A 23,075-nucleotide genomic window follows, 5' to 3' on the forward strand; every position below is an offset into this window, starting at 1 on the left:
GGATCTGCCTTTTCAATTTAAAAGATTGCAATTCCCAATTCGATTAGCATTTGCAATCACCATTAACAAAGCTCAAGGTCAATCATTAGAAAAAGGTGGTATAGATCTTGTACAATGAGTTACGATCTTGAATTTTTCGTTTTTCCTATTGCGCTATGTATCGAAAAAAAAATATAATAATTAAAAAAAAATGTGTAAAATCTAGAGAAATATAATGAAATACTCAAAAAACTAACATCTCTACTGAATCTTTCTCGTCGACTTCTGGTTGGATAAAACTATTATAAGGTATGAATCCACAAGTAACACTGATTTCACAGCATTTGTTATTTTATTTCGAGATCATGAAGAAGAAATCACAGCAAAAAAGGAAAAAAAAAAATCCTGCTACATTTCTACAATATAAGAACATCCAAAGCAGAGACACGCATAGCAAGGCCACATAGATTTTTTCCTATTTCTATGTGAAGGTATCCTTCAATTCCAAAATCTGCCCCCCATGAGTTTTTTACAATATAATACGGTATGGGGCCACTCAAATCATAGCCAACAATTTCAGCAGCGTGGTTTAGGTGACTCTCACAATTGTATCGAATAATTCCTCCTAAATAATCTTGCCATGAAAGACCATCTACAGCCACAGCAAGGGGACCATGAGTCGCCACCCCTTTTATTATTTCTTCTTCACTGCCAACAAAACTGAAAAAAAAAACGTATACGTTAGTAAATATTTCCAAGAATTTCTACATACTTTAAATGATTTTGTAGACTTTATATTGCAAAATGTATATTCACCTTCCATTTTTTAAATTTCTAGAAGATGCTAGAGGGACAAGAAAGACAGCTTCAAATGTGCTTTCTAGGGATAAATAGTGTGCCTGATGGATTGGAGAGTTTAACATTCATTTTAGGAATATGATCTTGAGAACTATATGCAGATCAATTCTACATATTAGCAAGGTCGACAGCATAAGCTTTGTTACAAGACAGAAAGGTGTTCATGCATAAATTTTTCCAATAAAGTCACCGTTAGGCTAACAGATCTCGAGCAGAATATGACGCTATGACTGGTAACTATTTATCCGCGTTCCATGAACTCTGCAAATTTAAGAATGCTATGTAAAAGGGCAAGTTAAGAAAACAATTCCAAACAGAGATTGATTCAATGAGCTGAGTGAGACCACCGCTGGGGGTGGTGCAGTCCCTGCTAGCACATACATGAAGCACTCGAGTAGGAAAATGTCATCAAAACTATAGGGAGCCCCCTCCCTTTTTTTTCAAAACACTGGATTCACCGCTTTTTCCAAGTCCATTGGGCTATTGAAAATATTTTCTATAGAACATATCTTCCACCAGAGCGAAGTGCATACTTGCTAAAGTAAACGAAAATGAAAACTAAAAAACGTTGGCTGAATCAAAATAGGTTAAACGGATATTCAACTGACATTACAACCCAGTACGACACTAAGAAGCGATAATGTTTATACAAGTTACATAACCCGTACAAGCTCAATAATGCTATATAAAAATTAGAAAGTCTAAGTTAACGAAATACTAATAGCAAAGGTGGACCCACATGGCGGGGTAATGCCTGCCTGCTGGCTTGGGTGTAGTCTAATTTTGTGCATTTATGCTAACAATTTTACCAATGATTAGAGCAGAAAAAAACGCCACATAAAATCCTGGATCTACCGCGGTTTCCATGTACATTCGGCTATTGAATTTCACCAAAATTCAATACCCAATTGAATTTTTCAATTGGCCAATTGAAAAATTGGCGACTTGAATTTTTCAACTCGCGCAGAATCTTCAACCAAACACAACATTTTATACGATTTGCCTCATTCGAATTAAAGTGCGGGTTGCATAAGTCGCAAAAAAAAAAAAAATCAGAATTACCGTCTGGGATTTATTTAAACTTGAGTATCTTAATTTTAGTATTTCGGGTTTTTATTTTATTTAGTATCTTCCTCCAGGGAGTAGAGGCAATCCCAACCCTAAAATTGGTCTAAGACTTTCCCTTAGGAAAACACCAGTTTTTGGCATTTGGAACCCCCTTAAAAAAACTAATGATATCTCTCTTCCTCCTTATTTTGGCTTTGTTAATCTGGAGCAGAGTATAACATTGTTTTTCAATTTACATAACACATCTGTTGGGTATGTATTCCCGATGAACACTAGTAGTTATTAACGCTTAGTCAACTGCTCTGTTGTAAAGTCACTCAAAATTCTGATCGTTAAAATTAGTGGATCACTCATCAAATGCAATAATTTCTAACACACTTGATTCTCGCTGAAAATTCTTGTTAGATCTGTAGTTTTTGGTAATGTTTGAAAATATTCTCCTTTAGCCCCACTAGGTCGTTTAAACTGAGACAATTGGAGAAAAGCCCGTTGTTAATCGGGTTTTTGTTATCTCATGGTCAAGCTTCATCTGAAGCACTCTTAAAAGGACATCTGAAGCACTCTTAATTTTTTTTTCTTTTATATAGCGGTAATTTTGACTGAAACTTTTCTAAAAATACAGATTTTACTACGTAATGAACTATCTGCAGCACCTTGAAGGAAATATTAAGAAATTTTTATGCAACACTTTTTTTGGAGATAAAAAAGTCTTTTATAATTTTTAAATAAGAGATGGTACATTAATAATAATGCATAAATTATGGTTTGATCCACATATTTGTCCGATCTTCACCAGAGCGGGGAGGTCGGAGGGTCCAATGTCCCAGGAGTTGCACTTTAACTACAAAATAGGAAAGCATGATGAAATCGAATTTATCGTCATTTTGAAAAACTCCTGAAATTACTACCATAATTTCAAAATCTCAAAGTTTAGAATAAATCTGGGCTAACAGTAGATAATCAAGGGTCACTTCTGAGCATGGTAATTGGCCAACCCTTGTCAAGATTGTCTGACGCTATTTTATCTAGGGAAATACGAACACTATGTTATTCTGCTCTGCGGGATCCCTCGCAACATATTACGGGAACTTGGGAAACGCCTCGCAGCAACTAACAGGGAGATAGCGCGTGACTAGCAACATTTGTTACTATTGATTTATCACTCGAATAATTCTTGTACAAGCCCAACCCCCTCCTCCTCACTATTAAACATAAAATCTTTTCACTAATATTCATAGCTGTGTTTCTAACTTTCTTCTCTAAAACAAAATCAGCGACTTCCCAAAAATTCGTCAAATTTTAAACTCTCCAGTTCCAGGAACCCATAAGAGAGACTAAGTAACTGTATCTAATGGAAAATTGATAGAAAACTACCTGTTGTTTACGGGTTAGTATTACTTTCTATATTAGGGTGTGCGAAAGCACAGGTTGGCTGGCCCCCAACCCCCCATTGCACTTCCTGGCTGAAGGGCCAAGAAACGGAGATCAGCACCGCCAGTACGGACTGTAAAGTCTAATGCCGTATCCTTTACCTACCTTTACCTTTTACTTTCTATATTCTAGTTTCAGACCCCCACCAGAGAGAAAGTCTGCCAAGATATATTTATTCTATTCTTGATCAGTGGTATCTTGCCAGACTATATGCCAGATTGTTTTTTTTCAAAAATACTTCATATTCTATTTCTGAAACAAACCAATTCATGCAACATGTGTTTCTTGAAATCAATCGAGTCTAATTTAGAAGGTTACCGCGAGGATTGTAACTTTCTATTTGAACTAATGATGATGAGCAGAGTTTTTAGTTTAATTTTATCCTGAGATAGCCCTTTCCCCCTACCCACCCAAGTCTTCGATTTAAGGAATCTTTTATTATTCAGAGCTTTAATTCTTTTAAGATTTACTTTTCTCAAGTTCATGTTGTTTAAAGACTTACCACTTATTTTCACCTATATTACATTTTTCAAACTATTATGGAATAAAAAAAAACCTATTCTGGGGGGAATCTTTTATTTTTCATTCGGTTTAACAGGTCGTTTTCTCCCCTTATTTGGACCTAATTAGGGGCCTATAATCCCAGACTTTTGGTCTTCTGAATTCCAGATTTTTGCATGTTCCTATTTCATTTTAGTAGCGAATAGTTTTTATATAAGGAATCTAAATAATGCCTTCTTTCCTTTTTTGGAACCAAAGACTAATCAATTTCCTAAGGAACTGTTCTTGAGCTAACTTTTTAATTTGTATTTTTTTGATGGGGGCACTCATCCTCCTTGGCTATTTCTAATTTGTGTCTTTTTATAATTTCTTAAGGAACTAGGTCATTTTCAATCCTTTAAACTAGTGTTTTACTTTATATTTTTAGAGATGAGATATGAGATATACATTTATTAAGAAAAGAAAACAAACACTATTCACCATTCGCCTGCCAAGAAAGGCAATAAGTTTGTAAGGGCAAGCGAGGTTACAAAAAATGCAAACAGCATCTGGTGTTCCCAGGCGGTCACCCATCCAAGTACTGACCGGGCCCGACGTTGTGTGACTTCCAGGATCTGACGAGACTGGGTACTTTCAAGAATAAGCCAGTCTTACTATACATTTTTTATGCCTAATTTCAAATCCTGATTCTTACAGATTAGCGTAGCCTTCTGCATTTCTACAAGTTCCTAGGCACAACAAAACTTTTTTTCCAGAACTTTAGGCTAATGGTAAAGATCACACCAGAGGACTTTACAGTCCCTAGCAGCGGTACTGATCTCTGTTTCATAGGGGAGGGGGCTCCCCATCCTCTTTACCTATCTTTAGTCTAGGGCTTTTTCTAATTTCTTTAGAAACTGGCTGATTTTTAGTCCTTTAAACTAGCTTTTAAGTTTGTATTTTTTAACTGGACCCATCCTTCCTCCTTGCCTATCTCTAATTTAAGGCTTTTTTAATTTCTAAAGAAACTGTGTGATTTTGATCTTTTAAAATACATTTTTCGTATTTACCATGCTGCAGAATAGATGATACGTTTGAGATTAGGACGACATCTAAATACGAATCGAGTTTGCTTGAAGTTACAGTAGTAGTCTGTAACACGTTTTTCTCAAATGAGAATACAGCGACATTAAAACTTAAAACAAGCAGCAATTGTTCCGTATTGGAAGGGGAAAGGATGCCCACGCCTCAATACCCGCACTTTATGCTAAAGTGTTATAGTGCTTTAGAAATACTTACTGCAATTCAATGGCCATTGTGTTTTGTCATTCATATAGAATTGGGATGAAAGCCAAACTTTATTGCAAAAAGCGAGGGGTTGATGGATGCAAGAATTTTCTCTTTTGAACAACCCTTTCGACATACCAACTAGTTAATTTAATTTGTTTTTACGAATTTGTGGACTATTTTCAATTTTCAGGTCATTAGTAAGTAGAATATTTTTAACAAACAAAATAATGACTTTGGAAATAAGAAAAAAAAAATCAGCGAAGCAATAGCACCAAAACACATTTAGACCATGTTGTATTTTTACGTAGTGGCATTTAAGAGGATTCAATACTTTAAACGCCATTTTGCAAGCCTCAACGTCGGCTGACTGTCACAAAGGCAAAGATTTCATTAGCAAATTCTCCCAGGGGACTACTCATCACTGAAACCTATTGAGAATTTGTTATTTGATAATGAAATTTGATTGAAAAGACAATGGAATTCTGTTGTCAAAGTTTTCAATCAAAGCGAGTTGCACCACAGAAAATTCGAAGAGCCGCCAAATTGATTAAATGACAGATCTTTTTAGGTGATTTTGGGCATTTTCCTAGCAGGGATAACAGAAAGTTTTTAGTGACAATCCTTTCCTGAATTTTTAAAAGAAAATTCTGCTCTGTTTGGTCGAAAAAACAAAATTTACACTTTCTAATGATATAAGTTTCTCTAAAACCAAATATATATATATATATATATATATATATATATATATATATGTATCCAGCACGAAACAAGAGAAGTCGCAAGGTTTTTCGAAGATTCCAAGGAAAGTAGATGTCGGCTTTTAGTTTTCTGCCGTTTATTCGGATCACTTATTTAAGTTCTACAAATTATGGCAAGATCGCGCGATCAATTCTAAATGTTTTGGCCACACAAACTAAAAAAGTTTATAATAGACGAGATGGGTTTATTCTTTATAGTATCGAATCCTCTTAAAAAGCATGTCCACAATGGAAATTCATAAACTATATTAGTCTTTGTTTGTCTAGTAAATAACTAGCTAAAATTTCAAGCGATAAATGAGCAGAGCGGCTTATTAAGCAAGTCATGCTCAAGGTAAAACTAAGTCAAAAAATATTATAAGCCTTCAAAACCAGAGTCGAGTATAGGGATTCTGAAATTTTCACCATACTGAACAATGGGTTGTTCAACAAAAAGGTATCCATTTAATTCAGATTTTTTGAATGATTGGTTTGATACTTCTTTGCATCATTTAATTATCAATCTCAGCAGGAGTCCAACGAAGTAAGGTTAAACGTCCTGACCTTAAGAGCCACTTTTTAGCTTCATTTTTTCACATTTCTCCTCTTACAGTTATTGGATATAGCTGTCTTAAAAGTCTTCATTTCTTTGGGGTTTGATTTCATTCACTAGCAATAGAAAGATAGGAAATTTTTGGTTGTAATTTCAGCTCTGGAGTCAAAACTTAGGCAGCAATCTTTCGGCGTAATAAATTGTATCTTGTTACTCAATTATAATTAAGAGTAAAACCTTCAAGGCAACCATTTCTTTATATTTCATATTCTTTAATTGTTTTGTTCAGATTGTCTTTGTTAAGCCTATTTCTTGAAACCTCGGCTTATTCCTTCAAGTATCAGTAATGAATCACAGAAAAAAAAGGAAAAATGACTACTTACTTTGAACATGTGAAGTTTTTAGCAACTCGAATATTGATGTCGCTGTAAAAAGATATAAAAAATAAATAAAAACCAATAACAAAAAAGTTTTCGTTCAGCAATCATCGATGTGCCACTGATATGTAAGGAAGTTTATAAATTCTGGAAACCAGAAACACAAAATAAAATTATAAAAGCGTACAAGGTTTCTTACCGAAGCCATAATATAGAAACCTATTTCTCTAACTGATAAGGTCATTTACTTGGTCATTATTTTCATTTACACTTTTGTTAAACAGGATTTTCTCTTACTTGATGTCCTAGTCTAGTTGTCTAAACTTTCGTTGCGCAACTCTTATAACCGAAAATAATCTTTTTATTATTTTGAGCTTATTATTTTCGAAAACTTTTTTATTATTTCTGAGCTTAGTGACTCAAAATTATGACTAATGCCATGGCGGTACTCCAGAACACAAAAAGCCAGCTATTACATTTCGGTTACTGGATGCCGGCAAAGAGGGCTTATATGGATACCGGCAAAGAGGGCTTATAAAGAGGGCAAAAGTAGAGCTTGGGTGAAACCGGACTGCATAACATACAATAAATACAACACGGCAATCAATAGCCGATAAATTGGCTAATAAAAGAGTAGTAAGAACAAGACCCTCGGTATCTTGGCCGCGAGGTGTTGCATAAACTCTGATCCAAGGATACAGTTGCAGAGCAGCACATGCAACTATATCACATGGGGAAAAATTCTGGATATTCTGTTTCAAATTTGCCGAGGAAATAAACATCTCCAGAAATAAGTTTTTTATAGAAGAGCTCAGGGTAAAAACAGATACACAACTAAGTCAAATACTAAGTCAAACGCTTAGTTTGACTTAGATCCGATAACATCTTGTGGAAGATGTTATAGAAATTAGAACTAGTTTCCTCCTTTGTCCCCCCCCCCCTTCCGACTTTGATTCTGTCCTTTTTAGGAGGACCTAAAACTGGCGCACAAAATGCTGAGGCTCTTTTTTTAAAGGTAATTCGCAGACTTCTATACAACCTCAATAAAATTATGTTCATTTATTTTTATTAATCCACAACTAAGACAGCGAAACATGAAAGAAAAAAATACAACATACAAAGAAACAAATATTACTTAATTGGTTGTTGTCTTTCTTTTTATTTGAAAGTATAATAAATACGGAATAGTACACTTTGTGCATGATATACAAAGAAGCAAGAAAAAATACCACAAAGTGAACAAGGGTATAATGAGAAGAAAAAAACGCAAAATAAAACGAAGCAAAAATAAAGACAAAGAGAAAAATAGAAATGCGAACTAAACTCTACTTTTGTAGCTGTGAGATTTAAGCAGGCTATTGCTTTTATAGGTGTCAAGCCTGGCAGCTCTGCAGCCATAGTCTCGAATGTAGTATTACCTCCCCTCTACCATCCACGCCCTTTTCATTAAAGTCTTGCACAAGGCAAGTGTAACTCTATTTCTATCAGGCATATTATTGCTTTTCTGTTTTCATTTCGTACAATAATGAATTAAATAACCCTCATCCTACTCATATCCGGAAGATAAAAAGCGATAGGGTTTGAAAAAAAAGTATTGGAGCCTATGATCTACCTCCAAAGCCTCAATGTAAATTAAAAAAAAACATACAACAAAAAAATGCACCTCTTTTATAGTCTTCTGTTCATCCCTCTTCCCCTGATACCCCCATTCAAATCAAAAGGGATTTTAGAACTCTGAATAATACAGATCTATTATGGCTATCGACCATACTAAGATAGTATTACTTCATTACCTTTTCGTATGGGCTTTGCATCTTTGCATTTTAAAAGTCAGGGGATATTCTTCTTCGGGAACTATTCGAGTAGTGTTTGAACTCATCCAGGCAAGAGCAGAGCAGGTGTCTCCTCCAAAGCATCCAAAGTTCCCAACTGCACAATCCAAAACCTGCAAAAAAATCAAGGGATTCTTAAGCAATCGGTTGGGTTTCCAATCCCTCAGTTATGGGAAGCAGAATTGACCCCTGTCATTTAGTGACAAAGGAATATAAAATCATTGTAACACCAAAAAAAATCCTACACAAATGTTATATTTAGTTGTAAAAACTGCCATATTCAGCCTTTCGGCCCAGGAAAGTTTGCAATTATTGTGTAACTTTTAAAACAGACTTAAAAACTGAAATCAGAAATTTTCCATCGTCCATGATTGTTTTATAGCGTTTTCATTTTACTTTTTTGCGAAATTTAGGGGTTTTGAAAAAGAAAAAAAAAGCTTTAATTGTTTAGGAAGCATCTCAGATCCTCTTTTCTCAGATTCAGAGAAATTTGGATGAATTTTATAACATTGGAGTTTTTTCATCCCAAACACGCAAAACTCAACCTAAAATCCATGGCAGAAAGACTTTAGTCTTAAAAAAAAAAAAAAAAAAAAAAAAAAAAAAAAAAAAAAAAAAAAAAAAAAAAAAAAAATGATAATAAAATATCGTTTGAATTTTCAATTCACCATCAGAGGCCATATGAAAAAGCAAAAGAATTTCTTTTAAAAAATCAAGGCTCGTTTTTGAAAAATTACAAAAGCTGAAGCATGCAAAATGCAAATTCCGACACAAATTCTAACACACAAATTATGAGCAACGGAAGCATTCTGATTGTATTCAAAGATTCAGTGTAAATATTCCATTTTAATTACATGCTTTAGTTATTGAGCCAAATTATATAAAAAACAATTAGGTCTTCTAGTTGGAAGTAAAGATCTACTTTAAAACGAACTAAAATCATTCCCTTTATGAGAGAGGCAGCCCCCTCCTCAATCCCTCGCTCTTTGCGCTAAAGTTCTTAGTATTTCCCTAGCCCCCCCTTCCATATTTATCTGAAGGGCCCCTGGAGAGTTACACAGTTTAGGCATCGAAATAGTCTCTTTTCGGCATTTGTTATCCCTTTCCCAGCCTCTACATTAACAAGCTACCCCTTCTTCCTAATAGTTGATGCGCAATTATAAATCACTAAACAAAATTTCATGAAAAATCATCTGAATTAACTTAGTTAAATCAAACATTAAGATAAATGTCCATATTAGCCATTTATCTTGTGTGGACTACGTGGCTTTTCAGGGACAAATGAGCCACTTTGTGGCAGTGCTTGCTCTGCAGCTGGGATGCTCAATATACAGTCTTTTGACGCTTTAAAATTGATAGGCTATCTCAGAAACTTCAAACGATAGCAACTTGATACCATGAAATGGCAGAAAATGTCACTTTTCCTTGGAACAATCTTTCAGTCAATTAAAAAGGGCACTAGAGCTTTTAATTTTAGTATGAGTGACCCCTCTTCCAATCTTCTAGAACAATCAAAAACAACATTGGACCTTTCATAAGGAATATCGTTATCTTACGGTTTGTGGCAACGAACTGTAAGTAAGGAACGACACGGTCCAATAGTAACCAAAGCTCTGAAAAACTGAATTTTAATAACAATAGATAGATAAAAAAAGGATTTCTATGCTGGTTCCAAATATATACAGCTCATTACGTTTAATGTTACCCATTAAAAGCTACGAGTCTGAAAACATTAGATTGATTTTTGGAAAAGGGGAGAAACATCATTATAAAGTCCAGCGATCTTAATAAGAATCACACCAATAGATTCAGCATCTTGAAACCTCTTACATCAAATCAAGACAGAACGATCCGCAGCAATTGTGGGAAAATGTTACTAAGCTTACACGTTTTTTGTGTGTTAATAAATTGAGAGGGAGTAGTCGATCTGGACTTGTCCAAGTTAAAGAAAGGAACGAGGACACAATTAGTGATAAGGAAAGACTTAAATGAGGTGAGCAGAACATTATAGAATGTGCTAAACCGGGATAGAGTTACAGGAATAGAAATAGAGGAAAATGAAAAAGCTTGTGACACCTTAGATGTGAAGGAAGATTTATTTTGTGAGGAAGAATTAGTGACAGGATTAAAACGATTTAAAAAAATAAGGCCCAAGGTGCTGATAGTGTAGTAAATGAATTTCTTAAGTATGGTGGCCATGAGATTAGAAATAAGTTAATGAAGATTATGTAAATGATTTTTGAAAAAGGGGCAGTACCTAGCGATTTTAGCAAACCCTGATTAAATCACTTTATATAAATGTGATAAGAGTGAATGTGATAATTATAGAGACATTAGCTTGGTTTCTGTAGGTAGCAAGTTACTTAGCATGATGATACTTCTTAGACTTCGAAATACTGTAGACAAAGATTTAAGAGAAGAACCGTGCAATCTTAGAGGTAGAGGATGTATCAACTAAATTTTCACTCTTGGGTTTATAATTGAGAAGTACTTGAGTCGTCAAACACCTTTAATCCTCAGTTTTATTGATTATGAGCAAGCGTTCCGAGCATTAACGAAGGTCTTATCCTTGTATAGTATACCAGACAAATACACTAAGATGATTAGTGCTATGTCTTGGTTTTTTCTACAATTAGCCATGGCTTTATGCCCACAACTATTCCATTTTACTTCAAAAATCAACGGATTTTTGAATTAAAATGGAATAGTTGTGGGCATCAAGTGATGGCTAATTGTAGAAAAAGCCAAGACAGATAGTCCAATTGAGTCAGAGGGAATTTTGGCATTAATCCCTCTCTTATTAGGATTGTATAAAAATTAAGTTACTTGATTTATTAATAGATAATGTCTATCTATTATCCGTCCATGTCCATGCGTCATTCCTACATCAGTAGAACTATGGTAGATAGTCATAGAGCTAAGATAGTTATAGAGCCTATAGTTTTCCAAGTGTTTGGTTAAATGGCACGGGTAAACGGCGGGCATAGCACTATCATACAAGAATAAAACTGCTGCAGAAGTTAGGAAGTGAGGTTAGTAGCTGGTTTTGTATTAAATCAGGAGTTTTTTATATGGATCATCTTGATGGACTTTGCCTTAAAGAGCTCAGAAAAAGCAATAGGAGAAAATGGAATCATATGGGGAAGAAAAACTTTCCTGGACTTAGATTATGCTGCTGACTTAAGCATCCTAGATGAAAGTATGAGCAAAATGAATGAACTTTCAGAGGTTTTGCGAGTTCATGGTGATAGAATAGGTTTGAAAATTAACATTAAGAAGACTAAGTCGCTAAGGCTAGGAATAAGTGAAGATGAAAAGGTGACGCTGGGTAGCGAAAACATCGATCAAGAAGACAGCTTCAATTACCTTGGTAGTATTATTAGTAAAGACGGTGAATGCCTTGAACATGTTAAAAGTAGAATAGCCAAGGCTCATGGTGTTTTTCCAGACTTAAAAAAATTGGACGAATAGGAACACAAGTCTGCGAACCAAGATTAGAATATTGGAAGCTACAGTGATGACATTGGTCAAATTTGGTTCAGAAGAATGAGGGCACCAAAAATGGAGGAAGATTTGCTAGATGTTTTCCAGAGAAATTGCCTACGGACTTTTTAGGGTACCCGACTGACTGACTGTATTTCAAACAGTAGGCTATACGAAAAATGTGGTTAAATCCACCTTTCTAGGGCTATAATGAGAAAAAAGTTTGAGATGGCTAAGGGACGTTTTGCGGATGAAGGGTGTCAGATTGCCAAAGTTTGTCCTTTCCGGCCAACCATCTAGGGCTAAATGAAAAGCAGGTCGTCCACAGTTTGGACGAAAGGATGTCGCAATTGGAATTTCCCGGGAGGGTGTAAAGAGGGAGGATTTGAACAGATTGGGATGGAGGAAAAGCGTGCGTAACTGTATTGGCCTCAGGTGGGTTGGTGCTGCGGTGAGTTGTTAGTTGTAGTAGTATCAGCATTTGGCTAATCTTTTGCTTTTTGAAACGACTTCCAGAAGATATTTGTTGAACTGCAGCGTATAGAGGGGCAGCGGAGAGAGATAAGGGAGTAAGGAGTGGCAGCTTTTACTTATATATAAGATTATTTTTGGTTGTTTTGAGTTTTAACATCCCTATTTATTTCTATCTAAAAAAATTAGAGGCTTCCAAATTTAACTTTGATAATAGGTGTGTTACCTGTTGTGAGCTCAAATCCACTAGCTTCCCAGTTTTCTTGGCATACATGGTTTCCAGCACACCGACAGTAGAAAATGCCCAGCAAGCTCCGCATTGAAACTGGGTCTTTACACTTGTTACGAGTCCTTTTTCTCTCCTAAAATTGACAGTTGATAATTTCAAAAACCAGCTTTTTTATTTAGCATTCTCCCCAATCACACATCTCTGTTTTTAAATCATGTCGGTTTTCATACAGATTGACAACCTTAGTTATGGAGCCACAGTTTCAAATAATTCTCAAAATAAGTATAGAAGTTAAAGCTTCCCAAAAAAATACTAGTGATTTTTAGCTAATTTCTGAACATAAGCCTACAGAAGGAATTCCAACACCGAAAAATAACAACTCAATAATTTCAACTTGAAGTAATTGAAAGGTCTTCACATAGCTGTTATTCATCTAAAAATAAGCACAAACATCTACTTTTCAATCTAATTTCGTGGAGGGGAAGATCTAGATCCACTGAGCTTAAGCTCTACAACGGGGAACCTCACAAAATTATTGTGAGGAAAGATTCAATGGAAATAGGAACTTCCTTAGAGGGTTGCAGAGGGAGGCTTTGAATAGATTGGGATGGAAAAGGAACATGCGTAGCTGCGTTGGCCTAAGTCAGATTGGTGCTGAAGTGAGTTGTCAATAGTAGTAGCAGTAGTATCACCTTGAAGCACCCATATTATAGACTACGTAAAAAATACTCCCAGGAATGAAAAGACATTAAAAATGTATTCCTCCCCCTCTCACCCTCCATCGAAAGGCCTCGCTCCGATCCCCAACCCCTCTTCAAATACAAAAAAAAACATTGAAAAATGTACGTAAAATGAAAAATATTCTCATTTATATATTGGTAAAAGCAAAGCTCCTGCTAGCACTTTGCCTTCCCAGGAAATTTCCTGGTTGCACTCATGATCCTCGCCTACGTCTGTCTTTGTTGCACCGGAAGGTATACGAATGTAATCTTTATGTTGCAATGAAAACAAATTTTCGGCGACGAGAGAGAGCAATCGCCCCTAGCATCCATATTACAGGCTTAGTTCAAAAATATTCCCATGAATAAAGGGAGACTAGAAATAAATTTTTACCCCTCCCCTAAACATCCTTCTATATTTATCTAAGACTAACAGAGAGTTGGTATATTTCACCAGCCCTCCCACAAAAATCTACCAGTCCTCCTCCCTAATAGTTGATGCACAAGTGTACATCACCATATGTAACTTTATTAAGCAGTAAATGAATCAACCTAGTTAAAACGAAGCCTGAAAATAAATGACTATTTCAACTTTACACTTGTATAGCCTACATGCATCTTTGGGATCAAATGCGTGACCGCATGGCCTTATTGCTCCTGAAATAGGGAAGCAATACAGTTTTTCGACAATTTTAAATTGATTGCTGTCTCAGAATTTCCATTGATAGCCTTTTTTCCCTCTTTGGGGCAAAATTGTTGTTTTGCACCACAAAATAGCAGAAAACACCACTTTGCTGTGACACAATCTTGTTTGCTACTGAAAAAGAACACACACAAAAATTTTTCGTTCGAATGAGCCTGCTCTGGATGTTCTAGAACTATTAGTTCGATGTAATCTCCCGTTTTTGTAGGTAGGAGATGGAAACTTTTGCAATGGCGTTCTTTGATATGCCAATTTCATGAAGTTATTTTCATCGAGATAGGTTATCCTTTCGGGGACGTTTTGCCCCTTTTTCAAAAATGGAACAAATCTTCTTAGGTTTGCAGCTTTCGGCGGGAAGCATACAAACCTATCCTTTGAAGTATATATTGGTATCAAAACACCTCCTTACTAGAAATTAGAGAAATAGAACAAAAGAAGGCAGAAGCCTATAGGATAAGAGCAAAATGCGAAGACCAGATAAGAAAAAGAAAAGAACAGCTAACAACAACACTTATTTGCAAAGAGAAAAAGCAAGCAAAAGAAACTAATTTTAAAAAAGTTAAAAAGAAAAGAAAAAAGGGTTAAAACAACTAAGAAAATGGAAGATATCCTGGAAGAAATGAAATCATTCTACAAGAATGTATTTACAAGAGAGACAGAAGAAGAAAAAGAGAGAGTGGACGAATTCTTTCAGAAGATTGAATATAATCAAGTGACAAAGAAAGAAAATGATATACTAACGGCTAAATTAACAAAAGAAGAAATAAATAAAGCTACACTGGAGATAGATAACAATAAAACACCAGGACTTGACAGAATACTTTACGAATTTTAGAAGACACATGTCAAAGAAATCGCAGAACATCTGGCAAATATTTTAATGAATTACTAGATAACAATGCTATCAAGACACAGTGTTTAGAGATGATTAAATTAATACCAAAAAAAGGTAGCCTTAATGACCTCAACAACTGGAGGCCAGTTATTATCACAGATTTTGATTACAGAATTATGTCTAAAGCATTAGCAAACCGTCTAAAAAAGATGTTACCATCCATAATATGTGTAAACCAAAGAGGAGGACTAGAAAACCAGAAAATAGCAGACGTATTGGCTAATATAAGAAGTCAAAAAGAAAAAAAGAAAATAAAGTACATGATAACGAGTTATGATATTAAAAAGGCTTTCGACAAAACAATGTTACAGGAAAATTTGAAGCAGAAACTGGAGTGCGCCAAGGATGCCTGCTGAGTATTTTACTGTTTCAACTGTATTTTGACGCGTTACTTAAATATCTAGAAAAGGAAATAAATGCCATTATAATAAAAAACGTGGCAATGAAGTTGAACAGTTTTGTGGATGATCTGACAACGTACATAGATACTGAAGATGATTTCAAAGTGGCCGTTCAGTGCATAGATGAATATTGTGACATCTTCAAGCTACAGCTCAATAGAAACAAGTGTGAAATGCTATCATTGGGAGATGAAGTAGAACAGGTGTGTCAGGGGATCCCGAGAAAGGAAAAAATTAAAATATTGGGTATGTTTTTTCAAAGAAGTTGGAATCGAACAGAAAGTGAAAACTGGATAAATACGATATCGAAATTCAAAAATGCCCTTAGACAAGGATATGGAAGAGGTCTGACTGTTCACCAGAAGGCCCAGTATGTGAACACTTAAGCTTGCTCAGTTATATGGTATCTGTCCTTTGTTTTGTAACCCAAAAAGACACATCTAAAGTAAATTGTGAGTGCAATGTTGGAACAAATGATAAGGAAAAGAGAATCACCAACAAGAGCTTGGTAAGAAACATAGAAAAGAAAAGAAAAAAAATACCCCACCAAAATATAATCAAGCATCCGAAGAAATTTATGAAATAGGAAAATTATGAATGTCGCTTGAGATAAGTGGGGAAGTTGACAAAGGAAAACTTAAGGAATATTATGAAAAAAAAAGAAACAGCTTTCTCCACTAAAGATCATTGAATATGGTAGTTATAATGAAGAAGAGGTGGACAAAATTTTCATACTACTAGAAAGTTACCTGTTGCGGCAAAAAATTAAAGAACATATGTTTTTCTTTATGCATAATTTGTAACCCACAGAAGAGTTTAAAGTAAAGATGAATATGGGTGGAGGTAAGGGACCATGTAAGCTATGAGAGAAAAAACTAGAAACACAATCTCAAGTAATGTTAGAATGTGAAAGACAAGAACCAAAAGTTGCACGACTGAGGAATTTATTAGGAAGTGTTACAGGTAAAAAAGTTGAAGTTAATTTAGAGAAAGCTGTGTACAAAACGTAGATGGTGAGGCCTATACAAGGACAAAGGTGTAGGTCCTATCGCATTTTTATGTCACTTGGTATTAACCAAGTGACATATAGCAATCACAAATTCTGCCAGTCTGTCGGTCTGTTGGTCCTGCCTTTGCTACTTTAGGCACTTTCAGGTAAGCTAGAACGATGAGATTTGACAGGCATATCAGGGACTGGACCAGATTAAATTAGAAATAGTCGTTTTCCCGATTTGACCATCTGGGGGGGAGTGGGGGGCCGGTTAATTCGGAAAAAAGAAGTATTTTTAACTTACGAACGGGTGAAGGGATATTAATAAAATTTGATGTTTGGGAGGATATCGTGTCTCAGAGCTCTTATTTTAAATCCCGACCAGATCCAGTGACATTGGGGGTAATTGGAGGGGAGAACCTAAAATCTTGGAAAACGCTTAGAGTGAAGGGATCGGGATGAAACTTGGTGGGAAAAATAAGCAGAAGTCCTAGATACGTGATTGACATAACCGGAACGGATCTGCTCTGTTTTGGAGAGTTGGGGGGGAGGGTTAATTCTGAAAAAATAGAAAAATGAGGTATTTTTAACTTACGAGGGAGCGATCGGATCTTAATGAAATTTTACATTTAGAAGGACCTTGTAACTTAGATCTCTTACTTTAAATCCCAACCGGCTCCATAGTCATTAAGGGGGGGGGGGCGGAAATCTTGGCAAACACTTAAAGCGGAGACATCAGGATGAAACTTGGTGGGAAGAATAAAAACAAGTCCAAGATACATGACTGACATAACCGGAACGGATCCGCTCAGGATCCAGTGACATATGGGAGAGTTGTGGGGGGGGGACCTCAAATCTTGGAAAACGCTTAAAGTGGAGGGATCGGGATGAAACTTGGTGGGAAAAATAAGCAGAAGTCCTAGATACGTAATTGGCATAACCGGAACGGATCCGCTCTATTTGGGGGTGTTGGAGGGAGGGTTAATTTTGAAAAATTTGAAAAAAAGAGATATTTTTAACTTACAAAGAAGTGATCGTATCTTAATGAAATTACATATTTAGAATCCCATGACGTTGGGAGGAGTTGAAGGGGGCCGGAAATCTTAGAAAACGTGAAAATTGAGGTATCTTTATCTTACGAATGGGTGATCAGATCTTGATGAAACTTGATATGTAGAAGGATCTTATGTATCAGATGCTCCATTTTCAATTCAAATCGGATCCAGGGACATAGGGGGTTGGAGGGGGGAAAGAGAAATCTTGGAAAACGCTTAGAGTGGAGAGATCGGGATAAAACTTGATGGGAAGAATAATCACAAGTTATAGATACGTGATTGACATAATTGGAACGGATCTGTTCACTTTGGAGGAGCTGGGGGGCGTTGATTTGGAAAAAATAAAAAATTGAGGAATTTTTAATTTGAGAACCGGTGACCGGATCTTAATTAAATTTGAATTAGAAGGAACTCATGTCTCAGAGCTCTTGTTTCAAATCCCAACCAGATCTGTTGACATTGGGAGGAGTTGGAGGGGGAAACCGGAAATCTTGGAAAACGCTTAGAGTAGAGAAATCGGGATGAAACTTGGTGGGTAGAATAAGCAAATGTCGTAGATACGTGATTGACGTAACCGTACTGGATATACTCTCTTTGGGGAGTTTGGTGCTTCTGAACGTGCTAGGACGATGGAAATTGGTAGGCGTGTCCGGGAGCTGCACAAATTGACTTGATGAAGTCGTTTTCCCCGATTAGACCATCTGGGGGGCTGAAGGGAGAGGAAAAAGTAGAAAAAATGAGGTATTTATAACTTACGAGTGGGTGGTCGGATCTTAGTGAATTTTGATATATAAAAGGAGCTCGTAACTCAGAGCTCTTATTTTAAATCCGGACCGGCATTAAGCCTCCGATTTTCCTTTTAAATCAATCTATTGATTCTTAGAATTTTGCTAGAGCTCACACCATATGAGCTCTTGGCTCGTCTGGCCTCGTCATAAGTGCCATATGAGCTCTTAGCTCTAGTAGTTATTACATGTGAAAGCGAAAAGACAAACAGAAGGCAAATTAGGATGTGATAAATCGTGTGGAAATAGAATGGAAAAGGATAAGGATTATGTACTGTAAGAAAATTGAGGACGTGTTTGGTCTAAAGTAGAAGGGAACAGTTTTTGTGTCTTGGTGGGTACAGACGTGCTCTTAAAAATAAACCAAAAGGAGAGTTGAGAAATAATTATAGAGTTTGAAGGTTTAATGGTTTAGATTTGTATGATTTTTTTTCATCTTGTGGTAAGGATGTAGGTAGAAGATTAGAAAAAGGAACTTTCAATTTTTGTACATAAAAAAAGGATGGAATATTTATTTACCGAAAATTTTTAGAATTCTAGTTAAATATTTCGAACTTTTAATGAAACATTTGATTTTAGGGTTTGATTAGAACTTTTAGACTATAATAATTAGCTTCAAGATTTGTTCAGTAATTTTAAGTTTATACATTTGATAATTTTTAAACGTAACATATAAGACACTTGACAGGAAGATAAAAAATCAATAATAAGTATCCTAAGTAAAAGAGGGGGCTATAACTGGTTCTTTCATCAGTGAAGATACTAGATTGAAATACAAACAACAGACACAATTTGACTTTTCATACTTTATTATATGATTTATTTATTTTTATTTTATAGCAAAACGAAAACTGAAGCTATCTTACCAATCAAATTTTATTGGGACGCCAGATACATTAAAAGAATGTGCTTCTCTTCTCTGTCGTACCAGAGCCTGGGAGCCTTCGAAGTCACTCATTCTAAACCTTAAATATTTGTTTTTAAATTCATCTTGAGGCATAAGTGAGAACTTTGTCATTCCATAAGAGGCTCCATTAGATTCTTGAAGTTTGGATATTCTTTCAGTTGCAATCTGAAATCAAGCCCTTATTAGTAGCTTTCATTCTGTTTAATCAAAATTAGAGCAAGTAAAGTCTTTAGAGAGAGTAGGAGATATTTATTATACCCAACAAAAGCATTAGTAATAACATCCACCCCGAGAAGTAAGAAACTTGTCTGAGGGGGTGGCAAAAATACACTAAATAATACAAGAAAAATAAATAATAAAACAACTAATACAAAGCGCAAATTCTAATCGGCACCAAAAACCTTGCAACTGAACAATATTAACTTTTATATTACAATCATACCCCAAGAGGCCATTTTTTTATTTACACCCCTCCCCTCAAAAATCTAAAATACTATAGTCCCCCCCACCAAAAAAAATAACTAAAATTATTTAACCTCAAAAAAAAAAAATCATTTTGCTAACATTTTCATCTCAGACACTCACATTATCACTATAATTTAAGTCTAATGGTATTACTTTCCCATTTGATTCATACTCTCCCATAGCTTTTGCCATGTTCCTTAATACAATCAAAATGATCCATTTAAATGGAGATAGAAAGTAATCCTGCTTAATTCCAGATTCAAAACGAAACCAGCTATAACCTCATTTCCTCCCTTAACTACAGCAATGTTATGCTTGTACATAGCACTATCACTTTATGTATTTGTCAGGTATGCCATACGAGGACAAGACCTTTGCTCTTCTATCAGTTGAATCAAATAATGGCTCATAGTCTATAAAACTGAGGACTAGTTTTGACTAGAGGACAATTTAGCACATTCTCAAAGTTTCCTGCCCATATCTCTTTAACTCTTTTCATATTATTAATTTTGGCTTAATTTCTATCTTCAACTGGGACAAGTCCAGATTTACTGTTTCCTCTCATTTCTTTAACATGCCGGTACTAAATTTTACTATTGCACCATCTGGATACATCTTCCAGATCTTCGCTATTATATCCATAGCCAACACTTCAGACCTCCTTAATTCATATTTTAATGCTCTCTGTAGTTGCCTTACATTCATCTTATCTTCAAATGGTCTATCACGTAAATGCTTCCTGCACAAGCCCCTCCTCTTCTCTACTTAACTTAAAGCATATTCACTAATATTCCTACCTGCATCCAATATTGTTAACTAACAATGATCGCAAATGTATTGATTGGTCAGAAAATTTGAAAAGTACAAATTTGGGAACCAAATTTAGCACAGCTTACTAGGCTAGCCTATCTTTAAAGAAATTTTCAGGCAACTAACAAAAGACTTGCCAACTGTAACAAACATTGGCTGTGATGGTTCTCTAGCAATTATTAGACCACAGAAATTAGTCACCCTGCTTTGTTGCAGTATCAGTTTGAATACTGTACTTTAAATCCTCTAACATTTTTCTCCAATCACAATAGAAGTTTACAAACAATGTTAAAAAACAGTAATTTGTAAGCTTGCATAAATAGTCTATTACTAAACAACAGCAATTATTTACAATAATTGTTCTTAGTATGGCAATTTAAATACAGCTTTTAGTATGGCAATTTAGATAATTTTCTACGCATCTAAGAGCACATGATTTAGATGTATATTGAATGGATTTCCTTCCCCACCAGAAATGAATTATGCTGCTAGCACAATAATAAGAACAAAATACAAGACATCCCAATATAAATGGAAAAATCAAGACTGAAAAAGCAAGACTATAATAAATACAAAATAAAACAAATGAAATACGTGTGAATATTAGCAAACAAAAGAACAATTAGATTCCTCATACAGGAAAGCATGATGGAGTTCATTCCCCTTCAAACTTCTCTGGAACCTCACATTTCTCTTCTGTACCAGTAAACACAGATTGAGTTTGCTGTAATGGTTTCTAATCATGGGGTTGCGCTTCAAAAGAAATATGCATTGTAGAAATTTGTAAAATCAGGAAAGGCTGAAGTATACTATATGTATATACGTTCATCAATTAGTAGAGTCCCAAATAGGAAAGTGCTAACATGTAATGGGTAACCATTGATGGAAGCAGTTAGGCTCAAAATTGTCAACTGTAATAAAGCCTAAAATGATACAAACATAGACTTGATTTAGAACCACAGCCAATAATCAGCCAAGATAGCCTACGCTATCATGAATAACAGTTTCCCAAGATTATCAACAAGCTTTACCTTGAGGTCAGGATTACTCCTATTGTGATTAAAAATAATAAACTCAGTTTTGGTCTCATTTAAGGGAGACCAATTTCCTCATTTGAATTTTTAAGTGCTTTAAAATTCCTTCAAAAGGGGTTAACCTTATACCTTAGTTCCTCCAACGCAATCCAGGGCGCATAGGGCATCAGTGAGACTCCACCGTTATTCTTGAAGCATGGCAGCAGCTAATACATCCGCCCAATATGGCAAAATAGCAGTGTTCATTGTCACTTGGTCTTTTTGTATATCTGGCGTAGAGTATTCATCAGTCTGCCTGGTTCCATGGAATCCCCCCTGGATTCCATTGGAACGTCATCTTCGGTAGTCTACTGTCCGGCAGCCGTAGTACATGACCAAGAAAGTGCCAGCATCTATACTTGATTACTTCTGTGACGGATGGTTGGATGGTGCGGGTTTGTTTTGTTCGTTTGTGACTTGGTGGTACCATTGGACGTGCAACAATCGTCAGAAACAGTAATTCTCAAAGGCTAGCAGACGTTTTTATAGAGTTTGGTCAAGTTTCTAGGTTTCATATGAGTAAAGCAGAATGCTCATCACGTTGCTGTTGAAGAGTCTCATTTTGAACCTTCATGAGAATTTTGGGGATTTCCATATTGATGAGAGCTGATTCAAGGCAGTTAGTTCAATCCCAATTCTGGTCTGGACCTCTTTAGCTATGTTGTCTCTCTCTTCAACTAAAGTGCCAAGGTATCAAAAGCATGATACTTGCTCGGCTCTTTATGGGAGATCTCAAGAGGTTGATCACTGCAAACAGCCATACATTTTGTCCTCTTTATGTTAAAGTGTATTCCCAATTTTTCGGCTCGGTCTGTTACACGATTAAAGAATTCTTGCAGGCTAGGGGTTAAGAGTCACTTAAATTACAACAATATCATATTATTTAAAATTGAGTTTAAAACTTGAGGGTTTAAAATTTGACAATGTGGAAGATGGTTGGTATAATTTTAGAAAAATAATTTATGAAGTTGCTGATGGTATCTTAGGGAAGAAAGTTAGGACTGCAGCTAGGAATATTAGTAAAGAAAAGCTTTCTGTTTAATAGAGAGGAGAAGGGGCTTATACAAGAATTGTCGGAGTGATAGATCATATGAAAACAAAAGGAATGTCAAGAAAGTAGAGAAAGTATTAAAATATAAACTAAGGAGGTGTGAAGTGGAGGCCATGAATAAAATTGGCAAGGATCTAGAAGATCCTTGAGATCTTCTAGATTGATCTAGATTCCTTGATTGATCTAGAAGATCAATACAGGCTTGTCCCAATTAAAGATAGGAACTAATTGTTTAGTGATAAGGAAAGAGTTAGAGAGAGATCGGCAGAAAATTTTGAGAATTTGCTAAACCAAGATAGAGTTGCACAAGAAGATATAGATGAAAATGAAAAAGTTTGTGATACCTTGGATATAAAGGAAGATTTGTGAGAGAAGAATTAGCGACAGCACTAAAAGGATTAAAAAATAATAAGGCTGCAGGTACTGATAGTC

General features: G+C 35.5%; 1 protein-coding gene across 1 annotated transcript in view; it reads right to left on the minus strand.

Moving 5' to 3' along the window:
* Positions 1 to 312: 312 nt before the first annotated feature.
* Positions 313 to 23,075, minus strand: part of LOC136040786 (cathepsin O-like) — a 32,452-nt gene continuing 9,689 nt past the window's right edge. Inside the window, exons 2-6 of the mRNA XM_065725117.1 lie at positions 19,204 to 19,409; positions 12,786 to 12,921; positions 8,567 to 8,718; positions 6,780 to 6,821; positions 313 to 699 (exon numbers count right to left, since the gene is read on the minus strand). Of these exons, the coding sequence (XP_065581189.1) occupies positions 396 to 699; positions 6,780 to 6,821; positions 8,567 to 8,718; positions 12,786 to 12,921; positions 19,204 to 19,409 (840 nt within the window). The 3' untranslated portion in view covers positions 313 to 395. The remainder of the gene's footprint in view (positions 700 to 6,779; positions 6,822 to 8,566; positions 8,719 to 12,785; positions 12,922 to 19,203; positions 19,410 to 23,075) is intronic.

This window comes from Artemia franciscana, chromosome 2 (genome assembly GCF_032884065.1).
Source record: "Artemia franciscana chromosome 2, ASM3288406v1, whole genome shotgun sequence".
Classification (NCBI taxonomy): domain Eukaryota; kingdom Metazoa; phylum Arthropoda; class Branchiopoda; order Anostraca; family Artemiidae; genus Artemia; species Artemia franciscana.